The sequence below is a fragment of the Elephas maximus genome, chromosome 21 (genome assembly GCF_024166365.1).
Source record: "Elephas maximus indicus isolate mEleMax1 chromosome 21, mEleMax1 primary haplotype, whole genome shotgun sequence".
In the NCBI taxonomy this organism is placed as follows: Eukaryota; Metazoa; Chordata; class Mammalia; order Proboscidea; family Elephantidae; genus Elephas; species Elephas maximus.
Genome location: NC_064839.1, coordinates 82,482,612 through 82,503,940, shown reverse-complemented (window position 1 = coordinate 82,503,940; position 21,329 = coordinate 82,482,612). Strand labels below are relative to the sequence as shown.

Here is a 21,329-nt window from a genome sequence, read left to right as displayed (position 1 = left end):
TTAGTGAACACTTCCAGCGCTGCATCCCTTTGTTGAAACATCTGAATTGGTATTCCGTCCATTCCTGCAGCCTGGTTTTTGCCAATGCCTTCACTGCAGCTTGGACTTCTCCCTTTGGTACCATTAGTTCTTGATCATATGCTACATCCTGAAATGGCTGAAAATCAACCAACTTTTTTTAGTACAGTGGCTCTGTGTGTTCTTTCCAACTAATTTTGATGCTTCCTTCGTCATTCAAGTCATTCAATATTTTCCCCACGGAATCCTTCAAAACTGCAACTCGAGGCTTGAATTCTTTCTTCAGTTCTCTCAGCTTGAAAGGTGCTGAGAGTGTTCTTCTCTTTTGGTTTTCTAACTCCAGGTCTTTGCACATTTCATTAAAATATTTACTTTGTTTCCTTGAGTTGTACTTTGAAATCTTCTCTTCAGCACATTTACTTCATAATTTCTTCCTTTTCTTTAACTACTTGATGTTCAGGAGCAAGTTGCAGAGCCTCTTCTTTTTTTGGCTTTGGGTTTTTTTTTTTTAATTGTGCTTTAAGTGAAAGTTCACAAATCAAGTCAGTCTCTCACACAAAAACTTATATACACCTTGCTACACACTCCCAATTGCTCTCCTCCTAATGAGACAGCCCACTCTCTCCCTTCACTCTCTCTTTTCGTGTCCATTTTACCAGCTTCTAACCCCCTCTACCCTCTCATCTCCCCTCTAGGGAGGAGATGCCAACATAGTCTCAAGTGTTCACCTGATCCAAGAAGTTCACTCCTCACCAGCATCCCTCTCCATCCTATTGTCCAGTCCAATCCCTGTCTGAAGAGTTGGCTTTGGGAATGGTTCCTGTCCTGGGCCAATAGAAGGTTTGGGGGCCATGACCATCGGGGTCCTTCTAGTCTCAGTCAGACCACTAAGTCTGGCCTTTTTATGAGAATTTGGAGTCTGCATCCCACTGCTCTCCTGCTCCCTCAGGCGTTGTACCCAAGGCACCATCTAGCTCTTCTGGTCTAAGGCTGATGTAGTCTCTGGTTTATGTGGCCTTTTCTATCTCTTGGGCTCGTAATTACCTTGTGTCCTTGGTGTTCTTCATTCTCCTTTGATCCAGGTGGGTTGAGACCAATTGATGCATCTTAGATGGCTGCTTGCTAGAATTTAAGACCCCAGACTCCTCTCTCCAAGGTAGGATGCAGAATGTTTTCTTAATAGGTTTTATTATGCCAATTCACTTAGATGTCCCCTGAAACCATGGTCCCCAAACCCCTGCCTCTATTATGCTGGCCTTCGAAGCATTCGGCTTATTCTGGAAACTTCTCTGCTTTTCGTTTAGTCCAGTTGTGCTGACCTCACCTGTATCGTATGTTGTCTTTCTCGTCACCTAAAGCAGTTCGTATCTACTAATTAGTGAATACTTCTTTCCCACCTTCCCTCCCCCCTCTCGTAACCATCAAAAATTTTCTTCTGTGTTTTAACTATTTCTGGAGTTCTTATAATAGTGGTCTCATAGAATATTTGTCTTTTCACAACTGACTAATTTCACTCAGCATAATGCCTTCCAGATTCCTCCATGTTATGAAATGTTTCACAGATTCATCACTGTTCGTTATCGATGTGTAGTATTACATTGTGTGAATATACCATAATTTATTTATCCATTCATCTGTTGATGGGCACCTTGGCTGCTTCCACCTTTTTGCTATTGTAAATAGGGCTGCAATGAACACAGGTGTGCATATATCTGTTCGTGTAAAGGCTCTTATTTCTCTAGGATATATTCCAAGGAGTGGGATTGCTGGATCGCATGGTAGTTCTATATCTAGCTTTTAAAGGAAGCGCCAAATCGATTTCCAAAGTGGTTGTACCATTTGACATTCCCACCAGCAGTGTATAAATGTTGCAATCTCTCCACAGCCTCTCCAACATTTATTGTTTTGTGTTTTTTGGATTAATGCCAGCCTTGTTGGAGTGAGATGGAATCTCATTGTAGTTTTGATTTGCATTTCTCTTACGGCTAATGATCGTGAGCATTTCCTCATGTATCTGTTAGCTAACTCTGAATGTCTTCTTTAGTGAAGTGTGTGTTCACATATTTTGCCCATTTTTTAATTGGGTTATTTGTCTTTTTATAGTTAAGTTTTTGCAGTATTATGTAGATTTTAGGGGTCAGGCACTGATCGGAAATGTTATAGCAAAAACCTTTTTCCCAGTCTGTAGGTAATCTTTTTACTCTTCTGGCAAAGGCTTTGGATGAGCATACGTGTTTGATTTTTAGGAGCTCCCAGTTATCTAGTTTTTCTTCTGCATTGTAATGATTTGTATACTGTTTATGCCATGTATTAGGGCTCCTAACATTGTCCCTATTTTTTCTTTCATGATCTTTATCATTTCAAATTTTATATTTAGGTCTTTGATCCATTTTGAGCTCATTTGTGTGCCTGGAGTGAGGTAAGGGTCTTGTTTCATATTTTTGCAGATGGATATCCAGTTATGCCAGCACCATTTATTAAAAAGACAGTCGTTTTGCCATTTAAGTGTTTTAAGGCCTTTGTCAAATATCAACTGCTCATATGTGGATGGATTTATGTCTGGCTTCTCAATTCAGTTCCATTGGTCTATGTGTCTGCTGTTGTACCAGCACCAAGCTGTTTTGACTACTGTACAGTATAATAGGTTCTAAAATCAGGTAGAGTAAGGCCTCCCACTTTGTTCTTCTTTTTCAGTAATGCTTTACTTATCAAGGGCCTCTTTCCCTTCCATATGAAGTGGGTGATTTGATTCTCCATCTCATTAAAGAATGTCGATGGAATTTGGATCAGAATTCCATTAAATGTATAGATCGCATTTGGTAGAATAGACATTTTTATAATGTTAAGTCTTCCTATCCATGAGCAAGGTATGTTCTTCCACTTACGTAAGTCTCTTTTGGTTTCTTGCAGAAGTGTATCGTAGTTTTCTTTGTATAAGTCTTACATCTCTGGTAAGATTTATTCCTATTTTATCTTCTTGGGGGCTACTGTAAATGGTATTGATTTGGTGATTTCCTCTTCGATATTCTTTTTGTTGGTGTAGAGGGATCCAACTGATTTTTGTATGTTTATCTTGTATCTCGATACTCTGTTGAACTCTTCTATTAGTTTCAGTAGTTTTCTTGGGGATTCCTTAGGGTTTTCTGTGTATAAGATCATGTCGTCTGCAAATAGAGATAATTTTACTTCTTTCTTGCCAATTTGGATGCCCTTTATTTCTTTGTCTAGCCTAACTGCTCTGGCTAGGACCTCTAGCACAATGTTGAATAAGAGCAGTGATAAACGGCATCCTTGTCTGGTTCCCGTTCTAAAGGGAATTGCATTCAGGCTTTCTCCATTTAGGATATGTCGGCTGCTGGCTTTGTATAAATGCACTTTATTATGTTGAGGTGTTGGACTTTGTCAAATGCCTTTTCTGCATCAATTGATAAAATCATGTGATTCTTGTCTTTTGTTTTACTTATGTGATGGATTACGTTGCTTTTCTAATTTTGAACCATCCGTGCATACCTGGTACGAATCCCACATGGTCATGGTGAATTTTTTTTTTTTTTTTGATATGTTGTGGAATTCTATTGGCTAGAATTTTGTTGAGGATTTTTACATCTAAGTTCATGAGGGATATAGGTCTGTAATTTTCTTTTTTTGTGGTGTCTTTACCTGGTTTTGGTATCAGGGATAGGTTGGCTTCATAGAATGAGTTTGGGAATATTCCGTCCTTTTCTATGCTCTGAAATACATTTAGTAGTAGTGGTGTTAACTCTTCTTTCTGAAAGTTTGGTAGTACTCTGCAGTGAAGCTGTCTGGACCAAGGATTTTTTTTGTTGGGAGTTTTTCAATTACCTTTCCAATCACTTCTTTTGTTATGGGTCTATTTAGCTGTTCTACCTCTGTTTGTATTAGTTTAGGTAGGTAGTGTGTTTCTAGAAAATCATCCATTTCTTTCAGATTTTCAAATTTGTTAGAGTACAGTTTTTCAGAGTAATCTGATATAATTCATTTAATTTCAGTTGGGTCTGTTGTAATATCACCCATCTCATTTCTTATTTGGGATATTTGCTTCCTCTCCTGTTTTTCTTTTGTCAGTTTGGCCAGTGCTTTATCAATTTTGTTGATTTTTTCAAAGAACCAGCTTTTAGTCTTGTTAATTCTTTCCATTGTTTTTCTGTTTTCTATTTCATTTAGTTCTGCTCTAATTTTTATTATTTGTTTTCTTCTGGTGCCTGAGAGTTTCTTTTGTTGCTCTCTTTCTATTAGTTCAAGTTGTAGAGATAATTCTCTGATTTTGGCCCTTTCTTTTTTTGGATGTGTGCATTTATCGATATAAATTGACCTCTGAGGACTGCTTTCGCTGTGTCCCAAAGGTTCTGATAGGAAATGTTTTCATTATTCATTCCATCCTTAATGTCTTATATAATGCAGTCTTTCTTGAGCAGGGTATTGTTCAGTTTCCAAGTGTTTGATTTCTTTTCCATGCTTTTTCTGTTATTGATTTCCACTTTTATGGCTGTATGGCCAGAGAAGATACTTTGTAATATTTCAATTTTTTGCATTCTGCTAAGGCTTGCTTCATGACCTAATATGTGCCCTATTCTAGAGTATGTTCTGTGTACACTAGAAAAGAAAATATACGTGGTTGCTCTGGGTGGAGTGTTCTGTATATGTATACAAGGTCAAGTTGGTTGATTGTGGCATTTAGATCTTCTGTGCCTTTATTGAACTTCTTTCTGGATGTTCTGCCCTTCACCAAAAGTGGTGTGTTGAAGTATCCTACTATTATTGTGAAGCTATCTATCTCACTTTTCAATGCTGACGGTTTGTTTTATGTATCTTGCAGCCCTGTCATTGGGTGCATATATATTTAATATGATTATATCTTCTTGGTTTATTGTCCTTTTAATCATTATATATAGTGCCCTTCATTATCCCTTATGATGGATTTAACTTTAAAGTCTATTTTGTCAGATATTAATATTGCCAGTCCTGCTGTTTTTTTGATTGTTGTTTGCTTGATATATATTTTTTTCCATCCTTTGAGTTTTAGTTTGTTTGTGTCTCTAAGTCTAAGCTGTGTCTCTTGTAGGTAGCATATAGATGGATTGTTTTTTAATCCAATCTGCCACTCTCTGTCTCTTTATTGGTGTACTTAGTCCATTTACATTCATCATAATTATGGATAGGTATGAATTTAGTGCTATCATTTTGATGTCTTTTTTTGTGTGTTGTTGACAGTTCCTTTTTCCCACTTAATTTTATGTGCTGAGTAGATTATCTTCAAATTTTGTTCTTTCCTCATATTCGTTGTTGTTGATTTTGTTTCTGCTGAGTCTCTCTTTTTTTCTTGTATTTTAATTTGATGAGTAGGATAGTTTGTCTCCTTTGTGGTTACCTTATTATTTACCATTATTTTTCTATATTTAAACCTAACTTTTATTTCTTTGTATCGCCGTATCTTCCTCTCCATATGGAAGGTGTATGATTACATTTCTTAGTCTATCTTTATTGTTTTAATGTTGTCTTTTCTTATATAATAACATCATTGTTACCCTGTTCTGAACTTTATTTTTTTAATCTTGCTTTGCTTTTTTGATTTCGCTGTCTGGGTTGACTTCTGATTGCTCTGCCCAGTGTTCCAGTCTTGGGTCGATACCTGATATTATTGATTTTCAAACCAAAGAACTCCCTTTAGTATTTCTTGCAGTTTTAATTTGGTTTTTATGAATTCCCTAAACTTCTGTTTATCTGGAAATGTCCTAATTTCACCTTCATATTTCAGAGACAGTTTTTCTGGATATATGATTCTTGGCTGGCAATTTTTTTCCTTCATTGCTTTATATACGTCATCCCATTGCCTTCTTGCCTGCATGGTTTCTGCCAAGTAGTCCGAGCTTATTCTTATTGGCTCTCCTTTAGAGCTGACTTTTCGTTTATCCCTAGCTGCTCTTAAAATTCTCTCTTATCTTTGGTTTTGGCAAGTTTGATTATAACACGTCTTGGTGACTTTCTTTAACAACTAACTTATGTGGAGTTCAATGACCATCTTGGATAGGTATCTTCTCATTTTTCATGATATCAGGGAAGTTTTCTGCCAGCAAATCTTCGACAATTGTCCCTGTATTTTCTGTTATCCCTCCCTGTTCTGGTACTCCAATCACTTGTAGGTTATCTCTTGATAGAGTCCCACATGATTCTTAAGGTTTCTTCATTTTTTTTTAATTCATTTATCTCATTTTTCTTCACATGTATTAGTGCCAAGTGATTTATCTTCAAGTTCAGAAATTCTGGCTTCTACTTTCTCAACTGTGTTCCTCTGACTTTCTATTGTCTACTTCTGTAATTTTATTGTTAATCTTCTGAATTTCTGATTGATGTCTATGGATTTTTGCAGCTTATTAAATTTTTCATTATGTTCCTGAATAATCTTTCTAAGTTCTTCAATTGCTTTATCTGTGTGTTCCTTGGCTTGTTCTGTGTATTGCCTCATTTCCTTCCTGATGTCTTGAAGGGTTCTGTATATTAAACTTTTGTATTCTGCCTCTGGTAACTCCAGGAATATACTTTCACCTAGAACATCCCTGGATTCTTTGTTTTGAGAGCTTGTTGAGGCGATCATGGCCTGTTCATTTATATGACTTAATATTGACTGTTGTCTCTGAGCCATGTATAAGTTATTGTATTAGTTTATGTTTGCTTACTGTGTCATAACTTCTTGCTTTGTTTTGTTTTGATATGCCCAAATGCGTTGCTTGAGTGAGCTAGCTTGATTACTTTCGCCTTTGGAACTCTGATGTCCTGTCCCCAGCTGGCTAGAGCTGTTATCAGGTATATCAGTCTAGGAGTCCATTCCCTTTTTTTGTATGAATTCAGCTCAGGTGTCCAGGTAGCTGATCATCAATTGAGTGGTACAGGCTCTGTCTTACAGTCTTAGAGAGGCAGGGGTGATTGGTGTAGGTACTGGTATCTTGTTGCAGCAGGGGGTCGAGAACCGACCCAGGTGTCTCTGAGGAAAGCGTGTCCCTGTTCCCTAGAGTGTGCAGGTGGGTGAGTTCTGCAGACGGACCATGGGCACCCAATGTTTTTGGTGGTAAGGACTGGGAGCTACCAGTTATCCTTGGACCCGTGTCACGGGTGGCTGGGTGACCTGAGTGGAGTTACCAGTCCATAGGCCCATGATGTGGGTAGGTGAGGACCCAGTTTAATAGGCAAAGCAATGTCAAACATCAAACACCTACCTCTCTACCACACAGCTGAAACGGTTGAAGTCTGCCAACAAGGGCCTATTCTTCTGAAATAGGCCCACACAGGTCCATGCAGAGGGGAAAAGTGCTCAAAGTCCAGAGACTGGCCCGCAAATACATTTTTTTCCCCTTCTCCAAGGCCAGGAGGATGTCTCTAGGCACTCAACAGTGCATATTTCAGGCCCAGGGAATTCAGCCACTGAAGCCGGCTTGCATGTGGAGGGGCGTGCATTAAAATATATGCAAGTACTTAGCTTTCGCCGAGAGCGCCGTTCTTCTCTGGTTCCGGAGGTGTGAGTAGTCTGTGTGGCTGGCTCCTTCTCCCTGATGAAACTGCAACTGAACGCTAGTATCACCCTGCCGCTGTGGCGCTGGGAATGGTGCCTGAGGGCTCCCCGCGATTCAGGACCAGTAACTCCTCTCTGCTTCTAAACCGTCTCTTCCTCCCCCGGCCCCTCTGTTCATTTTCTAAGCTTGCCTTTGATGCTCAGGGCTCCTAGCTTGTCATAAATATACTCATTTCACTTGTTTTTTCGGGTCTTTGTTGTAAAGAGGGCTCGCCGGAAGTGTCTGTCTATTCTGCCATCTTGGTTCTGCCTCCCACGCTCAGAGTCTCTTCTGACATCCATTTTGGGCTTTTCTTTCTTTCCTGTCTTTTTAACGACCTTTTGTTTTCTTCATGTATGATATACTTGATCTCATCTCACAACACATCTGGTCTTCGGTCATTAGTGTCCAATGTGTCAAATCTATTCATGAGATGGTCTCCAAATTCAAATGGGGTATACTCAAGGATATATTTTGGGCTTGTTTTAATTTTCTTCAGCTTTAGTTTGAACTTGCATATGAGCAATCAATGGTCTCTTCTACAATTAGCCCCTGGCCTTGTTCTGACTGATGATATTGAGTTTCTCCATTGTCTCTTTCCACAGATGTAGTGGATTTGATTCTTGTATATTCCACCTAGTGATATCCACGTGTATAGTCACCATTACTGGTGTTGGAAAAGGTGTTTGCAATGAAGCAGTCATTGGTCTTGCAAAATTCTATCATGCAATCTCCACCATTGTTTCTATCACCAAGGCCATATTTTTCAACTACCAATCTTTCTTCTTCGTTTCCAACTTTCAAATTCCAATCACTAGTAATTACCAATGCATCTTGACTACACGTTTGATCAATTTCAGTGAAGGTGTTCGAACAAATCTTCAGTTTCCTGATTTTTGGCATTAGTGGTTGGTGTGTAAATTTGAATAATAGTTGTATTAACTGGTCTTCTTGTAGGCGTGTGGATATTATCCTGTCATTGACAGCACTGTACTTCAGGATAGATCTTGAAATGTTCTTTATGATGATGACCGCGATACCATTCCTCTTCAATTTGTCATTCCCAGCACAGTAAACCATATAATTGTCTGAATCAGGATGGCCAGTACCAGTCCATTTCAGCTCACTAATGCTTAGAATATTGATCTTTATACATTCCATTTCATTCTGATGAATTCCAATTTTCCGAGATATATACTTTGTACATTCCATATTCTGATTATTAGTGGATGTTTTCAGCTGTTTCTCATTTTGAGTCATGCCACATCAGAAATGAAGGTCCCAAAAACCTAACTCCATTCACATCAGTAAGGTTGACTCTACTTTGAGGATGCAGCTCTTCCCCAGTTGTATCTTGAGTGCCTTCCAACCTGAGAGGCTCATCTTCTGACACTGTATCAGACAGTGTATCACGGCTATTCCTAAGGTTTTCACAGGCCAATTTTTCTCAGAAGTAGACTGCCAGGTCCTTCTTCCTATTCTGTCTTAGTCTGGAAGCTCCCCTGAAATCTGTCCACCCAGGGTGACCCTGCTGGTATTTGAAATACCAGTGGCAAAGATTCCAGCATCACAGCAACACACAAGCACCCTCACTATGAGAAATGGACTGACAGATGGCAGACAAAAACAGGTGGTGGGTCACAAGTAGCCTGCAGGCCATAGTTTGCCAATATCTGCCCTAGACTCTGGCTTGCATAGGGTCTCTGCAACATTTGGGGGTGACCAAGGAGTCATTAGTGTCGCACAGATAAAAAAAGGTTTACACCTCTCAGTCCATCTGAAGATCATGGCCTTGGGATTTAAGTTCACTCATCATAAAAGTTAAGAATACAGTTTGTCTTTTAACTACAAATGACCTATGGCTTTCTCCATAAAGTAGTCCAACTTAGTGATATGCTTATTAGCTGTTAGCAGTGATGAAAAATTTCCTACTACATAGGCACTGTCTTCCTTCCATTCTCTATTTTATAGGCCCAAAAGAGAAGATGTATAACCAAGTTCAATAAAGGTTTGTAATTTCTCATGAAGCTACATAAACCTATAAGGAATTCAAAAGTCTAAAATCAAGAGTGGTTTTCCAGGTGTAAGGCTAAAGGAAGGACCTTCCTTCACAAGAGCACTCTGTGAACAGTGAACAGACTCTTCCACCTTACTCTCACTCAGGATTCAACTTATTTACTACTGAAAGGAAGGGGACTTCCTGAAAGTTAATAAAAATCACCAGACAGTGAACTAGACCCAGAGCTAATGAAATGTTACAAATTTGAGATAATTTATCAGCCACAAAAATATTTCATTAGCTGGATTCATATTAGAGTTTTTCTTTTTTAATTGTACTTTTAAGTGAAAGTTTTTAAATCAAGTCAGTCTGTCACACAAAAACTTATATACACCTTGCTACATACTCCCAGTTGCTCTCCCCCTAATGAGACAGCCCGCTCCCTTCCTCCACTTTCTCTTTTCCTCTCTATTTCCTCAGCTTCTAACCCCCTCTACCCTCTCATCTCCCCTCCAGGCAGGAGATGACAACATAGTCTCAAGTGTCCACCTGATCCAAGAAGCTCACTCCTCACCAGGATCCCTCTCCATCCCACTGTCCAGTCCAATACCTGTCTGAAGAGTTGGCTTTGGGAATGATTCCTGTTCTGGGCCAACAGAAGGTCTGGAGGCCATGACCACCAGGGTCCTTCTAGTCTCAGTCAGACCAGTAAGTCTGCTCTTTTCACAAGACTTTGGGGTCTGCATCCCACTGCTCACCTGCTCCCTCAGGAGTTCTCTATTGTATTCCCTGTCAGGACAGCCATTGGTCGTAGCTGGGAATCATCTAGTTCCTCTGATCTCAGTCCAATGTAGTCTCTGGTTTATATGGCCCTTCCATCTCTTGGGCTCGTAATTACATTGTGTCCCTGTTGTTCTTCATTCTCCTTTGATCCAGATGGGTTGAGACCAATTGATGCATCTTAGATGGCCGCTTGCTAGGGTTTAAGACCCCAGAAGCCACTCTCCAAAGTGGGATGCCGAATGTTTTCTTAATAGATTTTATTATGCCAATTGACTTAGATGTGCCCTGAAACCATGGTCCCCAAACCTTCGTCCCTGCTACTCTGGCCTTCGAAGCATTCAGTTTATTCAGGAAACTTCTTTGCTTTTGGTTTAGTCCAATTCTGCTGACCTTGCCTATATTGTGTGTTGTCTTTCCCATCTCCTAAAGCAGTTCTTATCTACTAATTAGTGAATACCCCTCTGCCATCATCCCTCCCTCCCCCCTCTCCTAATCATCACAGAATATTTTCTTCTCTGTTTAAACTATTTCTTGAGTTCTTATAATAGTGGTCTTATACAATATTTGTCCTTTTGCAACTCACTAATTTCACTTGCCATAATGTCTTCCAGATTCCTCCATGTTATGAAATGTTTCACAGGTTCATCACTGTTCTTTATGGATGCGTAGTATTCAATTGTGAGAATATACCATACTTTATCCATTCATCCGTTGATGGGCACCTTGGTTTCCTCCAACTTTTTAATATTGTAAATAGGGCTGTAGTGAACATGAGTGTGCATATATCTGTTCGTGTAAAGGCTCTTATTTCTCTAGGATCTATTCCAAGGAGTAGGATTGCTAGATCTTATGATACTTCTATATCTAGCTTTTGAAGGAAGTGCCAAATGGATTTCCAAAGTGGTTGTACCATTTTACATTCCCACCAGCAGTGTATAAGTGTTCCAATCTCTACACAGCCTCTTCAACATTTGTTTTGTGTTTTTGGATTAATGCCTGCCTTGTTGGAGTGAGATGGAATCTCATTGTAGTTTTGATTTGCATTTCTCTAATGGCTAACGATCGTGAGCATTTCCTCATATATCTGTTAGCTACCTGAATGTCTTCTTTAGTGAAGTGTCTGTTCATAACTTTTGCCCATTTTTCAATTGGGTAATTTTTATTTTTATAGTTGAGTTTTTGCAGTATCATGTAGATTTGAGGGATCAGGCGCTCATAGCTAAAAACTTTTTCCCAGTCTGTAGGTAATCTTTTTACTCTTTTGGTGAAGTCTTTGGATAAGCATAGGTGTTTGATTTTTAGGAGCTCCCAGTTATCTAGTTTTTCTTCTGCATTGTTAGTAATGTTTTGTATAATGTTTATGCCATGTATTAGGGCTCCTAATGTTGTCCCTATTTTTTCTTCCATGATCTTTGTTGTTTTAGATGTTAATTTATCTTTTTGATCCATTTTGAACTCATTTTTGTGCATGGTGTGAGGTATGGGTCTTGTTTCATCTTTTTGCAGATGGATATCCAGTTATGCCAGCACCATTTATTAAAAAGACTGTCTTTTTCCCATTTAACTGCTTTGGGGCTTTTGTCTAATATCAACTGCTCATATGTGGATGGATTTATGTCCGGATTCTCAATTTTGTTCCACTGGTCTATGTATCTGTTGTTATACCAGTACCACGATGTTTTGACTAAAGTAGCGGTATAATAGGTTCTCAAATCAGGTAGAGTAAGGCCTCCCTCTTTGTTCTTATTTTTCAGTAATGCTTTACTTATCCGGGGCCTCCTTCCCTTCCATATGAAGTTGGTGATTTGCTTTTCCATCTCATGAAAAAATGTCATTGGAATTTGGATCAGAATTGCATTAAATGTATAGATCGTTTTTGGTAGAACAGATATTTTTATAACGTTAAGTCTTCCTATTCATGAGCAAGGTATGTTTTTCCACTTGTGTAGGTCTCTTTTGGTTTCATGCAGTAGTGTTTTGTAGTTTTCTTTGTATAAGTCTTTATATCTCTGGTAAAATTTATTCCTAAGTATTTTATCTTCTTGGGGGCTACTGTAAATGGTATTAATTTGGTGATTTCCTCTTTGATTTTCTTTTTGTTGGTGTAGAGTAATCCAACTGATTTTTGTATGTTTATCTTGTATCTCGATACTCTGCTGAACTCTTCTATCAGTTTCAGTAGTTTTCTTGGGGATTCCTTAGGGTTTTCTGTGTATAAGATTACGTCGTCTACAAACACAGATACTTTTACTTATTCCTTATGGGTTTTTTGGGTTTGCCAATCTGGATTCCCTTCATTTCTTTATCTAGCCTAATTGCTCTGGCTAGGACCTCCAGCACAATGTTGAGTAAGAGTAGTGATAAAGGGCATCCTTGTCTGGTTCCCGATCTAAAGGGGAATGCTTTAAGGCTCTCTCCATTTAGGATGATGTTGGCTATTGGCTTTGTATAAATGCCCTTTATGATGTTGAGGAATTTTCGTTCTATTCCTTTTTTGCTGAGAGCTTTTATCATGAATGAGTGTTGAACTTTGTCAAATGCCTTTTCTGCATCAATTGATAAAATCATGTGATTCTTGTCTTTTGTTTCATTTATGTGGTAGATTACATTAATTGTTTTTCTAATGTTGAACCATCCCTGCATACCTGGTATGAATCCCACTTGGTCATGGTGAATTATTTTTTTGATATGTTGTTGAATTCTATTGGCTAGAATTTTGTTGAGATTTTTACATCTAAGTTCTTGAGCGATACAGGTCTGTAATTTTCTTTTTTTGTGGTGTCTTTACCTGGTTTTGGTATCAGGGATATGCTGGCTTCATAGAATGAGGTTGGGAGTATTCTGCCCTTTTCTATGCTCTGAAATACATTTAGTAGTAGTGGTGTTAACTCTTCTCTGAAAGTTTGGTAGAACTTGGCAGTGAAGCCGTCTGGGCCAGGGCTTTTTTTTTTTTTGTTGGGAGTTTTTTGATTACCTTTTCAATCTCTTCTTTTCTTATGGGTCTATTTAGTTTTTCTACCTGTTTGTGTTAGTTTAGGTACATAGTGTGTTTTTAGGAATTCACCCATTTCTTCTAGGTTTTCAAATTTGTTAGAGTACAATTTTTCATAGAATTCAGATATGATTCTTTTAATTTCAGTTGGATCTGTTGTTATATTGCCCAACTTATTCTTATTCAGCTTATTTCATTCCTCTGCTGTTTTCCTTTTGTCAGTTTGCCAATGCTTTATCAATTTTGTTGATTTTTTCAAAGAACCAGCTTTAGGTTTTCTTAATTCTTTCGATTGTTTTCCTGTTTTCTATTTCATTAATCCTGTTCTAAATTTTATTACTTGTTTTTTTCTAGTGCCTGAGGGTTTCTTTTGTTGCTGTCTTTGTATTTGTTCAAGTTGTAGGGATAATTCTTTGATTTTTGCCCTTTCTTCTTTTTGGATGTGTGCATTTATTGATATAAATTGACTTCTGAGCACTGCTTTCGCTGTGTCCCAAATGTTCTGATAGGAAGTGTTTTTATTCTCATTCGATTCTAGGAATTTCTTTATTCCATCCTGAATGTCTTCTATAATGCAGTCTTTTTTTGAGCAGGGTATTGTTCAATATCCAAGTGTTGGATTTCTTTTCCACGATTTTTCTGTTATTGATTTCCACTTTTATGGCCTTATGGTCAGAGAAGATGCTTTGTAACATTTCAGTGTTTTGGATTCTGCTAAGGCTTGCTTTATGACCTAATATGTGGTCTATTCTAGAGAATGTTCCATGTGCACTAGAAAAGAAAGTATACTTGGTTGTTGTGGGTGGAGTGTTCTGTACATGTCTATGAGTTCAAGTTGGTTGATTGTGGCATTTAGATATTCCGTGTCTTTACTGAGCTTCTTTCTGGATGTCCTGTCCTTCACCGATAGTGGTGTATTGAAGTCTCCTACCATTATTGTGGAGCTGTCTATCTCACTTTTTAATGCCCATAGAGTTTGTTTTATGTATCTTGCATCCCTGTCATTGGATGCATAAATATTTAGTATGGTTATATCTTCTTGGTATATTGCCCCTTTAATCATTATATAGTATCCCTCATTATCCTTTATGATGGATTTAACTTTAAAGTCTACTTTTCAGAAATTAATATTGCCAGTTCTGCTGTTTTCTGATTGTTGTTTGCTTGAGATCTTTTTCCATCCTTTGAATTTTAGTTTGTTTGTGTCTGAGTCTAAGGTGTGTCTCTTGTAGGTAGCATATAGACCAATTGTGTTTTTTAATCCATTCTGCCACTCTCTGTCTCTTTATTGGTGCATTTAGTTCATTTACATTCATCATAATTATGGATAGGTATGAATTTAGTGCTATCATTTTGATGTCTTTTTTTGTGTGTTGTTGACAGTTTCTTTTTCCCACTTAATTTTATGTGCTGAGTAGATTATCTGCAAATATTATCCTTTCCTCATATTCATTGTTGTTGATTTTGCTTCTGCTGAGTCTCTCTTTTTTTCTTGTATTTTAATTTGATGAGTAGGATAGTTTGTCTCCTTTGTGGTTACCTTATTATTTACCGCTATTTTTCTAAGTTTAAACCTAACTTTTATTTCCTTGTATCACCTTGTCTTCCTCTCCACATTGTAGATCTATGACTACATTTGTCCCTCTTTATTGTTTTCATGTTGTCTTCTTTTATAGCAATAACATCGCTGTTTCCATTTTGAGCATTTTTTATCTTGATTTATTTTTGTGATTTCTTTGCCTGGGTTGATTTCTGATTGCTCTGCTCAGTGTTCTAGTCTTGAGTGATACCTGACATTATTGATTTTCTAAACAAAGAACTCCCTTATTTCTTGTAGTTTTGGCTCAGTTTTTACGAATTCCCTAAACTTCTGTTTATCTGGAAATGTCCTAATTTCATCTCCATATTTAAGAGACAGTTTTGATGGATATAAGATTCTTGGCTGGCAATTGTTTTCCTTCAATTTTTTATAGAAGTCATCCCATTGCCTTCTTGCCTGCCTCGTTTCTACCGAGTAGTCCGAACTTATTCTTATTGACTCTCCTTTGTAGGTGACTTTTTGTTTATCCCTAGCTGCTCTTAAAATTCTCTTTATCTTTGGTTTTGGCAAGTTTGATTATAATATGTCTTGGTGACTTTCTTTTAAAATCTACCTTATGTGGAGTTCGATGAGCATCTTGGATATCTTCTCATGTTTCACGATATCAGGGAAGTTTTCTGCCAACAAATCTTCAACAATTCTCTCTGTATTTTCTGTTATCCCTTCCTGTTCTGGTACTCCAATCACTCGTAGGCTATTTCTCTTGATAGAGTCCCACATGATTCTTAAGTTTTCTTCATTTTTTAAAATTCTTTTATCTGATTTTTTTTTCAAGTATATTGGTACTAAGTGCTTTATCTTCAAGTTCAGAAATTTTGCCTTCCACTTGCTCAGTTCTGCTCCTCTGACTTTCTACTGAGTTGTGTACTTCTGTAATTTTATTATTAATCTTCTGAATTTTTGATTGCTGTCTATGGATTTTTCCAGCTTATTAAATTTTTCACTGTTCCTGAATTATCTTCTTAATTTCTTCAATTGCTTTATCTGTGTGTTCCTTGGCTTGTTCTGCGTATTGCCTCATTTCCTTCCTGATGCCTTGAAGGGTTCTGTATATTAATCTTTTGTATTCTGCCTCTGGTAATTCCAAGGAAGGCACTCTCATCTAAATGATACCTTGATTTTTTTTTTTTTTGAGAGGTTGTTGAGATGATCATGGCCTGTGTCTTTATGTGACTTGATACTGACTGTTGCCTCCGAGCCATCTATAAGTTATTTTATTAATTTTATGTTTGTTTACTGTGTCATAGCTTCTTGCTTTGTTTTGTTTTGATGTGCCCAAATGGGCTGACTGAGCTAGCTTCATTATTTTCGCCTTTGGAACTCTGACGTCCTGTCCCCAGATGGCTAGAGCTGTTATCAGGTATATCAATCTAGGAGTCCATTCACTTTTCTTGTACGAATTCAGCTCTGGTGTCCAGGTAGCTGAACATCAAGTGTGTGGTACAGGCTCTGTCCTACAGTCTTAAAAGGGCAGGGGTGATTGGTGTAGGTACCTGTATCTGGCTAGAGCAGGGGGTCACACTCTGAACAAGGGAGGGGGCTGAGAATTGTCCCCTATGTGTCTCTGAGGAAAGCGTGTTCCTGTTCCCTAAAGCATACAGGTGGGTGCGTTTTGCAGATGGACCATGGGCACCCAATGTTTTTGGTTGTAAGGACTTGGGGGTACCAGTTATCCTTGGAGGCCTGTAGTGAGTGGCTGGGTAGCCTGAGTGGAGCCACCAGTCCTTATGCCCCTGATATGGGTAGGTGAGGACCCTGTTTAATAGGCAAAGCCATGTCAAATATCAAACACCCACCTCTCCACCGCACAGCTGAAATGGTTGTAGTCTGCCAACAAGGGCGTATTCTCCTGAAACAGTCCCACACAGGTCCATGCTGAGGGGAACGGTACTCAAAGTCCACGGACTGTTTATACATGGACAGGAGCTGCTTCTGTCCTGAGCTCCCCCAGTTAGTGGAGCTGGCAAATTATCTTTTTCCCCAATTGCAAATTTATTTCTTCTCCAGGGCCTGGAGAATGGCTCTAGGTGTCCACCAGGGAGTATCTCAGGCCCAGTGAAATCAACAGCCACTGAAGCTGGCTTGGAGGCAAGGGGCATGGTGAAATATACTCAAGTACTTAGCTTTTGCTGAGAGCGCCGTTCTTCTCTGGTTCTGGAGGTATAAGTAGGTTGTGTGGATGCCTGCTTCCCCCTGAGGAAACTGCTGCTGAACGCTAGTACCAGCCTGCCACCGCCGCTCCGGGAATGGTGCCTGTGGGCTCCCCACGGTTCAGGTCCGGTAACTCCTCTCTGCTTCTGAACCATCTCTTCTTCCCCCTGCCCCTCAGTTTGTTTTGTAAGCTTGCCTTTGATGTTCAGAGCTCCTAGCTTGTCATAAATATACTCATTTCACTTGTTTTTTCAGGTCTTTCTTGTAAGAGGGCTTGCCGGAATCATCTGTCTATTCTGCCATCTTGGCTCCACCTCTCATGTTAAGAGTTTTTAAACAGTCCATGTCATTTCAAAACATATCAATTAGAAAATCTAAAAAAGAGGAAAATCTCTAGGGAAAAAAATATAAAATTTCTCTGGGGCAAGAGGAAAAGGGGAGACCTCGTATGGTAGATGAGATTATTGTTCCATTTAAAAGCAGTCCCTCCCTCCTCTTGCCCTGCTCTCCCAGGGGTGGAGTATACTTCCCAATGCCTTACCTTTCGAGTTGTCCATCTTTGCTTTGGCCAGTGAAACAGGCCTTGGTGTGAGTAAAGGCTTGAAAAGCCCCTGTGCAGAAGGACATGCTCTCTTGTGCCTCTGCCGTCATCCTGAGAAAATGAGGCCCCTTTCCAAAGATGATGTTCAGGGGAGCAGAGCCACCCAGCTAGGCCAGCTGACTCCTGGGGAACCCCCAGACACACGAACTAAACAAATGTTTATTGTCGTATACCACTCATGTTGGATGGTTGGTTGTTTTCCAGCATTTCTGCAGCAAAAGTGAACTGATACAGCCAACAGATGACATTTACCAAGGTCTCTTCTAAGCTGAGTGAAAAACATGCCGAGTTAGTTTTTAATGTGGGCTGTATTTCAGTCTAAGAACAGGCTGAGTCCAAAACCAAGGTGGCAAACTGGTAGTCTGATACTGTGTTACTTGACTTACACGTTGCCAGCATATGTTAAATATAGATAGACACACACATACACGCATACACACACACACACGCCAACATGCAGGAAACCTAGAGATTTCATGCAAAACTCTAAAGTTCTAGATTCTCTTAAAAGTTAGAAGATTGGGCCACTCTGGCAGGGATCTACATTTTTGAGGGAAGCAGGCAACAGAAAGCCGAATCTGAGTCGTTGGAGGTCCCTCCTGAGAAGGACACGCACACTCTACCTCTAACACTTTCCAGCCTGGAGAGTACACCCACCTGCCGTTCATGACAGCAGGTGGACTATTGTCCTTTTGAATAGTATTTAAGGGAAAAGTAGATATTTCAGCTTTTCTTTTAAAATTAGATCTTAACTAGTTTATCAAATGTTGTAGTCTTAAAACTCATCAAACCATGATATGAGCATGCCAGCTTTATTTATTTCTGACATTACTCTTTCTGTGGCTTCACCTTCAGGGCTGGAAGTTTTAGCTGTTTACAACCAGCATCTAGAACCACTAAGCTCAGGTATTTAAACAAGGTTGGACTGCCAAGGAAATCTTGGTAGTTTTTCCAGAATTCTTTGTGGATTCTGACTTAATGTCTTTGATGCAGTCCCAATTTAAAAAGTACTACAGCTGAGACAAGTAAATATTTTTTAAATAATACAAGAATTACAGAATTAAGAAAAGTTTCTGGTCTCTCTGACCAAGATGGTTACCCATTATATTTAAACAGGGGAGGAGCAGTCCACGTGAAGTGCTAGATCAGCCAAGTACACATCCATCTGAAAGGTGCCGCATTCTTTTCCCATTACCTGGGAAACACGTGGTCAGGTGTTCCATCAGTGCTTCTTGGGTAACAGGTTTTCTTGCTGAGTTCATTGCTGAGATGGCCAAGCAAAGGATTTCCCCGAGTGGAATAAACTGAGATTGACTGATAGGAGACATACTGATTGGTGATACATCACCTGCAGAAAGACAATTTCTAAGTGAGTGGTTCATTAAAAGCCTCATTCATCTGTCCCGCACACACCTTCACACATGCACACACCTCCCATGACCATCACCTATTCCTTGTGTTATGAATGCAATAAACTCCGAAAACTTAAATTTGTTATAGCCACAGCCAATTCCACTCAGGCAGAAAGACTTCCACAGCACAGTTAAGGCTTCTATTGCCTTGACGAATAAAACTTTCCTTTAAAATCTGAGGTCTCATTTAAATAAACATAGTACTGAAAGTTGAGCAACAATGAGGTTTTGAAACTGATTTACGTTTTTATTAACTTGGAGCTGATTTATTTAGTAACTGCCATTCACATCTTGACAAATGCCTTTGTAACCAGATGATTCATTCATTCAACTGTCAGATGACCTCTAATGCCAAGCATCTGCTGGGGGCTTATGAGCTGGAGACAGACGAGAGAACCAGCCCACTAATATCTCTGCCCTAAAGAGTTTGCATTGAAGTGGAGGAGACAGACAAGCTGGTCAGTGTGCACGATGCTGTGTGATGATGCCCCCAGAGAGGACTGCATGATAATCCCTGGAATGGAGGGGAAACAGCAGTACGCCACCACCTGCGGGCATGGGGGTGCTTAGAAGCAGAAAGTTACAGAAGGTTTTACCTAGGACGCATATCCCGACTGCAGCACTAGGAACATGCATGTGCCTAGTGGCTGAGGGAGGGGGGCTGCAGGGCTGAGGGGGTGGCAGGGCCTGCATGCAGGTACTTCTCTAGCAGTGCAGGTACAGGAGGAGGGGACAGGCAGGAACAACCATAAGGAAAGAGCTGTGTGCCCAAAGTTTTCATCCCGTGGGGATGGCGAGCCATGGAAGGAATCTAATGACTGACAAAATCAGATGCAAACTTCTGAAAGATGACTCTGGGGAGGGAGGGGCAGGTGACAGTTCCCTAGGAGGCTGTGGCCTCCTGCATATGTTTGCACATTATGGGGAAAAGCAAGAGAGGCTGAAGACCCAGTCTTCATTTCTGCCATCTGAAGATTCAGTGTGGTGATTTTCAAGTTATGCTCCAAGGATCCCTAGAGTTCCTAGAGACTTCTGGGATGGAGGAAGGCCCAGCAGAGGGAGAGACTGGGTGAACAGGAGGGTTTGCTCCTAACAACTGAGCGTCACCTGTTTTATACTTTGGAGATCTCTAAGATTGCACTTAAAAAATTTTTCTACAAAAAGAGGGTGAAAACTAATGTCAGAGATAGATATTCTGTATTTGTAAGCACTACATTTCTCACATACCCTTACATAATTTCTCTTTTCCTGTTTCCTAGGAATGATTTCTCTCTTGTAACAAGCTACCACGGCTGGACGTAACCAAGACTCGGAACAGCCTGTGGCATTAAGCAACCCCTTCCCTAGAAGATTTCTGGGTGCTCTGGGGTGGTCCAGCCTTCTCACCACCAGGGAATGTAAAGCTCTGTCCAGCCACATCTCCTAACTTACAGGAGAGCTCAGAAGCCCTTTGGGAAAGAACTTGAACCCATTTTTGACAAACTAAATGGGAAAGGATTCGATAGATAAAACCAGCAGCATGGCCTGGGAGTGAAAACCCCCACGTGTGAGGATAAAGTCCAGCACGGCCAGCTGGACAAGGCAGCAGGGCCTGAGTGCAAAAGACTTAGTGGCTCCTGTCCAGGACGAGGCCTAACCTCCCACACCAACCCCAACTCTGTTCACCTGCTCCCTCGCCCTGCAACCCTGAGGGCTCCAATGGGTCCTGTTGTGGGCCCGCTCTCTGAGAGATGGACATGAGAGGAGTGAGACATTTTTTTAATGGCCACAGAGAAGGGAGGACCCAAATCCAGAAAAGGAGAAGGCCAGCAGGGATGGGAGTCAGCAGAGACCATGAACTGCCCTGACTCAGAACTCACAAACTTCTTGGGCCTCTGGGACACGAACATAAAGAGAAACCCTCAGAGGGATTCCTGGAATGACGTGGTGGGGTCGCAGCAGGTGAAATCTACAATGCTACATTTTGGGCTGTTATTGTGTATGTAAGATTCACTCAGCTGGTGAAGCCTGAATCCCTATTGGAGACTCAAGAATGACAGTGAGAGTGGTGTAGGACCATCTCAGTGGGCAAGCTTGCCTTTTATTAACTGCTGCACCCTTTGTTCAAAGAGGTCTACTCTAAAGCCTAATGTGCACAACAAAGTGGTGGTGGCGAGCTGCAGTAAAGGTGGGGTCTGGAGCCACACCCTTCACGGCGCCCCTCCCCAC

General features: G+C 40.0%; 1 protein-coding gene across 7 annotated transcripts in view; it reads right to left on the bottom strand.

Moving 5' to 3' along the window:
* STOX2 (storkhead box 2) overlaps nt 1–21,329 on the bottom strand; it is an 82,516-nt gene that overhangs the window by 26,519 nt on the left and 34,668 nt on the right. For 4 of the 7 annotated variants that reach the window (XM_049864314.1, XM_049864313.1, XM_049864315.1 and 1 more), the window contains one exon: nt 18,905–19,057. In XM_049864314.1, the coding sequence (XP_049720271.1) occupies nt 18,905–19,057 (153 nt within the window). Of the gene's footprint in view, nt 1–18,904; nt 21,321–21,329 lie in introns of those variants that run through there. The other 3 variants (XM_049864310.1, XM_049864317.1, XM_049864316.1) reach the window with 2 other exon arrangements.